Here is a 6879-nt window from a genome sequence, read left to right as displayed (position 1 = left end):
GTACAGAGCAATTAATTGAACCTTTATTACTGGCATCTAAGGGAAGCCTAAAGAAATCGCTGAAACACATACTGTATACTATACACAGTATAGTTTAGTGGCGTGCGTCTCATCTTGTGTCCCAGGTTCGATCTCCGGGTGCTAACACTGGACAAATGAATCTCTAACAAAGAACTGACCGACCACTTGAACGGCTAGTAAGCTGATAAGTTATAAAAAATTATAAATTAAATTCGAATTAACGCATTCCTATAAGACATCGATGATCGTGATGCAGAGGTTGGATGATGCAAAACTATTGTAATTACGATAATTTGTACGTTAAGTAATTTAGTAAAATCGTAACAAATAGAACATAGTTCAAGAGACCATTATAAGAGAGAAAATGTATGAATTTTGATGTTACTTGTAATGTGTGGACGCCCGACAGGTAGGTAAGAGAGATCAGCTGGCGAGTGATTTCCTTGGTAAAACTGGTACAAATGAAAGGCCACATTAACCTGACTTTTTATTATTATTATTTTTCACAACAAAACTATTTTAACAGGTACTGGTTTAACAACGAAGATAATATATTATAATATTACTTAAAATTACATCACTGGCATGAATATTTCACTATCATCATTTAGGTTAGTCAGACAAAGTCTCACTACATGCATGAGGATAATGTGAGGTAGTTGCAACTTCCTGTCATCACAAAGGGCGAGGCGTCAAAAATTGTCCATTTCCTAGGCTCGACCTGAAAGCCTCGTACTCTTTCGGAGACATTTCTTTTAAAGGACTATTGATAGGGGTGTTGAGGATGTCAGTGAGGGCGTCGTTAGTGCCGAGTAAACCGCTCTTCTCCTCTTGTAGATCTGTGTTGGTGTCAGTGACGGCGACGGTGGATTTCTCCAGGTCTCTTGACGCAGAGTACGACACACTCGTCAGCTGGATGACTCTGGACCAAAAACAACAACAATTTGTAACATTTTCATTGACAAACTAAAGACCAATCTTTATTTTTCAAAGAGTATTTTTGTGGTCGGTGATGTAGAGGTAATAGAAAAGATATTAGATTGGAGATTGAATTATTTCTTACGCTACAAGTACAGTTAACAAAATAAAAAGAAACAACATTCTCCAGCGAATGCAATTTGTCTTCCTCAATCATCTTGGAAGTTTGGCTGCTGTTATATGTATTATCTAAACCTAAAAAAGGAATGGGGTAAAAAATCTTTCTAGTTTACTTTAACAGCTCTATACATTGTACCCAAGTTTTGAATCACTAATCACTTTTCACCCAGAAGGTTTGTTACAAGTAAGTAGGTCAACTCACATGAAGATGATCATGATTAGGACGTTGAGTGAGGCGGCGAAGAAGAACTGAGCGGCGGGGAAGTCGTTCACAGTGTGGTAGTAGATAGGGGCGTAGGCAGCATAGCCAGCCATGGGCATCAGCCCGTACATTGCCGCCATCACCGCGTTGATCCGACCTGAGAACACACACCTGTTACGTCTTGCTGGGGAACACACCTGTTACTAGCAACTGTGGAGCACAAAGCTTTTACTAGCAACTGTAGTAAAATCACGCTTAGGACGACACACTTGTAGCCTTTATTTAAGGAGAAAATTCCCTTGACTTTGTATTAATAGCGTACTTATTTATACAGCTAGGGAGGAGGTATACCTGTAAGTTGTTACTGGGGAGGTATACCTGTAAGTTGTTACTGGGGAGGTATACCTGTAAGTTGTTACTGGGGAGGTATACCTGTAAGTTGTTACTGGGGAGGTATACCTGTAAGTTGTTACTGGGGAGGTATACCTATAAGTTGTTACTGGGGAGGTATACCTGTAAGTTGTTACTGGGGAGGTATACCTGTAAGTTGTTACTGGGGAAGTATACCTGTAAGTTGTTACTGGGGAGGTATACCTGTAAGTTGTTACTGGGGAGGTATACCTGTAAGTTGTTACTGGGGAGGTATACCTGTAAGTTGTTACTGGGGAGGTATACCTGTAAGTTGTTACTGGGGAGGTATACCTGTAAGTTGTATTGGGGAGGTATACTTAAAACTTTACCCTGAAAGAGTTACTAAGGGTTAAAGACCTTTCCTAAATTACAGATTCCTTAATATCCAGAAGGATGTGTGAACTATCAGTGACAACACCTTCCATCACTGTTCACTCAGACTGAGATGATGTGAGTCACCTTTTTCATCGTCGGCGACCAGCTTGGTGGACATGGACCTGAAGGCGATGATGCTGGCGTTGGAGATGATACCAATGGGCGGTCCCAGCCACATGAAGAACTTGTAGACGACGTCGCTGACGAGGCCGTAACTGCTGTACTCACCGATGATGGAGACAGAACCCAACACCACCAGCAGTGAGTCCGTCATGGATCCCAGCCGTGTCAACAGGGGCACCAACACCAGAGACCCTAAGAGTAACCACAAACATCGGAGGTCATATATTTTTCGGTAAATAATATTTTATACTCATATAGTACGAATAATATTGACTTTATTGTGATTATCTCTAAAGTTGCAACATTTATGGCAAAAATCTTTATTAATAGGAGAATTGGTACCGGTGGCAGCGACAAGGTTGCGGTAGGTGGCCCAGTACCCATAGTCGGTGGCTTCCCAGTGCAACACACGACGCACGAACATGTAGATGAAGAACCCTGCAACAAGATGTTAAGATTTCATAAACAAAGTACCCAGTAAAATTATATTTCCTGTACAAGATGAACTAACAAGCATATAATTAAGGGCACAACTTATGAGAAGTTAAAAAAGTACCTCTTGACATGCGCCACAGCATGTTGCAGAAGATAATTAGGAGGAGGACTGTCCGAGCATTACCCTCACGCTTCTTGAACGCCGTCTTGAAGGACTCAATCACTCTATGCCAGTTGAAGAAGTCTGTAAACATTTGTGTCTTCTTTACGTCTTCTTTCTTCAGCGGACACTTCTTAATGGATCCCTTGGGCTGCAGACTTTGCTTAGCGAAGGGTCCGTGGCTCTCTTTGATGAACAAGATGACGTACAGTATTGCTGAGAGGTAAGCCGCCAACACAAGCCCCAGAGCGATATTATATCCGTAATATTTAATGACTATAGCACCGATGAGAGTACCCACCGGACCTCCAAGGTACCACACCGAGTTAGCTGTACTGACACGGGAGGTGCGATTCTTCTCTGTGCAGATGTCGCTGACGTAGCTGGTGGTGGTGGACAAGATACACATGTACGCTCCTCCCAACGCCTCCAGGAAGGTCACCACATATATACTTTCCACAGGCCAAGACGTCATATAGTTATTTAAGAGGTACCCACCAGCGTAGAACACATGACCTGTCAGTGTCATCAACAGCGGAATCTGATGGCGGGAAGGGGTGATGTAACATGTATGTATATGGGAAAGTCAGAAAGCATTTTTAGTGTATTTCCTATCAAGCTAATTAAGTGTATATTTAACAGAATACTCAGAAGTCTTAAAACTGTTATAATTTCCTAATCACCTTGCGTCCGTATTTGTCACTCCAAGCGCCCATAAAGAGCACACAGAGGAGGGGCAGCACGGACATGATGATGCTGTTGTAGAAGGCGAAGATGCTAAACGCCTGTTGCACGACCACGTTCTCCTCCGGGTGGGCAGACAGGTTGGCACACACCTGCAAAATAAGCGGCCGGCCCCACTGTAGTGTGTTTCCAGAGTCTATAACCTAAATGACATCTAGAGAGTGTTTAACTAACTTTTTAACTCTCGTCCGTTGCTACAGGAACAAAATACGGCGTACTGTTCCTTCCAGCCAATATTTATTCTTACTTCAGATGAAAAACTGAGGTTTATTGTACAATGTTGTTCATGTGGACGTTGGAGATGTGCTGCACTAACATCCAGGTGCAAAGTGGGAAACGGTCCAGGCGGCTCAGATTCATATTGTCTCGCACAGCTTACATTTTAACGTAATCTGGTGACCCATTGAAAACTATATTCGACGTTCTGCCAATCTTCACGAATTCCTTTGAGACACATTCAGTAAATAATAAAACATGGAGATACATTAAATGAGTTCTGACAGATTACACAGACCTCTTGAATCTGACAACTCTTATTCCATGTTTTGATTAATTGTGTGTGTGTGTGTGTGTGTGTGTGTGTGTGTGTGTGTCGTATAACCATCTATACCTTCCCTGGCAAGGCAATGTTTCCGCTCTTTTGTTTATTCTCTGGACATAGAAAACTTTACCTCACTCAATTATTGTATATTAACTACGCCTTCCTGAAGTCGAATAATGACATGCAAAATCCAGATTGATGGAAAATATGCTTTAATTCTCTAGCTGGGCCTATCACATTATCTAACGGTGTACATCATACCATGATTTCCTCAGATACAATATATCTTAAATCTTTAATGGTGCCGAAGCCTATTAAGGTGCATAGCCTATAACAGCTTGTAGTCTGTCATAGTTTTAGCCTGAGTATTTGGAGTAAGTTTTTGACTTCAGGAAGGTGTAGCCAATGAAGAGTTAAGAGAGCGAGGGGTCCTGAATGTGAAGAAAAGAGAAAGAAAAACACAAAACACGTCCTTGTCAAGATCCAACTCAAAAGATTGTTATGGCACTGTATCGTCTACACGACACATGAAATAAACATTGTAATAAAGTAAACTTTGTGTACAGTATCTATAACACTCAGTTGATCTACCTCTCGCCGTTCTTAAAGCATTGGGAAGAAAACAAGTGTAAAATATTTGAGAGGTTCCGTTTTTTTAAATAGCCTCCTTTTTTTCTCAGCTAGAACCTTTCCTGGTATCATTTACTGTAAGTGTGTCTGTAAAATTTGGTGATGATTGGAAGTCAATACAAAATAACGAGAATAAAGTCTACAAGGAGACACCAGTTGACGTCAAAGCCTTGCAGGTCACGTGACAGCTGGGTTCGCCGGGGAAGCCGTTACTTTTTGCATCGTGCAGTAATCCACATTTCTCAAAAAAATGATAAAACTTTCGTTAGTTACTTACCTCAGCTGAATAATTGAGATTAATGGTACAAATTTTATTCATTTGAACATTTTCGATGAAGAGAAGCATGGCCTGGTTGCAGGCACCATCGATCAGAAGGACAGGCTCCACGGTGAGCACCTGCGCCGCCTTCAGGAGCCCCGACCCCACCTGTTGCAACATCCTGGTCCTTCTCCTTCAGGCAGCCACCTAACAGTATGACTGAAGGGGGACCTGAAGAACAAAACAATGACTCGTGATAAAAAAATATATATTATTGGTTATTAAACAATAAGAAGAGTTTTCTACACATACAGATGTTAAGTAAATTATTCTGAATTTATTCCCGTTAAAAACGAAATTAAATTTTGTAAGCAAGACCCATATCAAAAGCCAGAAATTTGTATTCATACAATTTCGATGCCCACTGACAAGCTTTTCAAGTAACGAGTAACAAGGGCATAGTGTATGTGCACACAGCTGTTGGCACGGTTAAAGTACAGAGCGTACAGTACAGTATCATTTTAATTAATGCAGCTAAAATCAACACTTTTCAATACTCTTTAATCCCTGAGTACGATGACTTAACCAATCATCTGAGTACATATCATCGTGCTTAGGGGAATTTGTCATCGTTTTTGTTTAGTCATTGTAATCAAGGGGTTAAACCATAGCATAGGAGATAAATGGCCATCGTATTGAAGAGGTTAAACCATCGTACTCAAGAGCTTGTCATTGTTCTCACGATGTTAAGATAATTTATTCAAAAAGGTTAATTTATTACACTCATGGGATTAGCACCATATTTAGTGAGTTAAAATTAAAGCCTTGCCATTCGCATAATTTACGGCAAGTTAATCTATATTCAAACCAGCTTAATTTTGTGATGGCTGTCACTCATAACTTTATACAATATAGTGAAAGAGATTTATTTATAACTTTCTCCTGACACTCAACAGAAACAACAACTAATATCAAACATTAAGAAAAGGGAGAGAAAGAAAATGAATGATAGAAAAAAAACATGGATAGATTTAAAATAAAATAAATGGATAGATAGATTAGAAACAGGATGAAGGGATGAGAAAGCTGCACAGATGATAACATAGTAAATGACGAAGAATATGTAAACGGCATAGACGAAGATGACGTGAAATAACTCTTCCACTTACTTAATAATAACTGACAACGCACACTCAAACACCTTCCGGGAACCATAGGTGAAAACAGGAACTGACGCCTTCGTACAACTTGTTCGGATTTGTAACCACCACTTGAGAGATTAGACAAACACTAGCCAGACTCAGAAATAATCCTGATGGGAGGAGCCGACTCGAACAGACCCTTGCTTGGCTGGGTAATAGCACAACAGTATGGCAACAACTAACACGATGGTGGTTTTTACTGTACCGGTGAGCTCAAGTCAACTAACTGAGACATGCCTCCTCCCCGCCTTTTATAGCAAGGTAGACGAGGAGAAAGTTAGCGGGTAGTGGGTATCAAGGTCAGGGTCACGAGGGAGTACGGAAAGACAAGGGGAGCAAGGGGAGGAAGGACAACACGGAAGGTCGGTGCAGTGTGTGTGTGCATTATAAAACAAAATAATTGGGCTAAGTGTGATAAAAACGTTAACACTCTTACTACGAAACTAAAGCATAGACAGCGGTACAAAGATAACCTGTATACAGAGACATGTACAAAATTCAGATGAAGTGTGATAAATACATTAGCGTTAACACTGACATTATATACTCCATAATTTATATAACTGTGCATAGACGAAGCAGCATTTTGTCTTAACTAACACACACACACTACATATACAGTCGATTTTATTCTGCAATATTATTATTATTATTATTATTATTATTATTATTATTATT

General features: G+C 40.3%; 1 protein-coding gene across 1 annotated transcript; it reads right to left on the bottom strand.

The window, feature by feature from the left end:
• Positions 1–495: 495 nt before the first annotated feature.
• On the bottom strand, positions 496–6413 carry LOC121873266 (proton-coupled folate transporter-like). Its single transcript, XM_042376694.1, has 8 exons — positions 6169–6413; positions 5018–5230; positions 3509–3661; positions 2787–3366; positions 2573–2668; positions 2192–2422; positions 1322–1478; positions 496–943 (listed from the first exon to the last, which is right to left on the bottom strand). The coding sequence occupies exons 2-8, from the start codon at positions 5177–5179 to the stop codon at positions 697–699; spliced, it is 1626 nt and encodes a 541-aa protein (XP_042232628.1). The 5' UTR covers positions 5180–5230; positions 6169–6413; the 3' UTR covers positions 496–696.
• Positions 6414–6879: the final 466 nt, after the last annotated feature.

Source organism: Homarus americanus, unplaced genomic scaffold, assembly GCF_018991925.1.
Source record: "Homarus americanus isolate GMGI-L3 unplaced genomic scaffold, GMGI_Hamer_2.0 scaffold32929, whole genome shotgun sequence".
NCBI lineage: Eukaryota > Metazoa > Arthropoda > Malacostraca > Decapoda > Nephropidae > Homarus > Homarus americanus.
The sequence above is the reverse complement of the archived record's forward strand: the minus strand, read 5'-3'. Positions and strand labels throughout refer to the sequence as shown.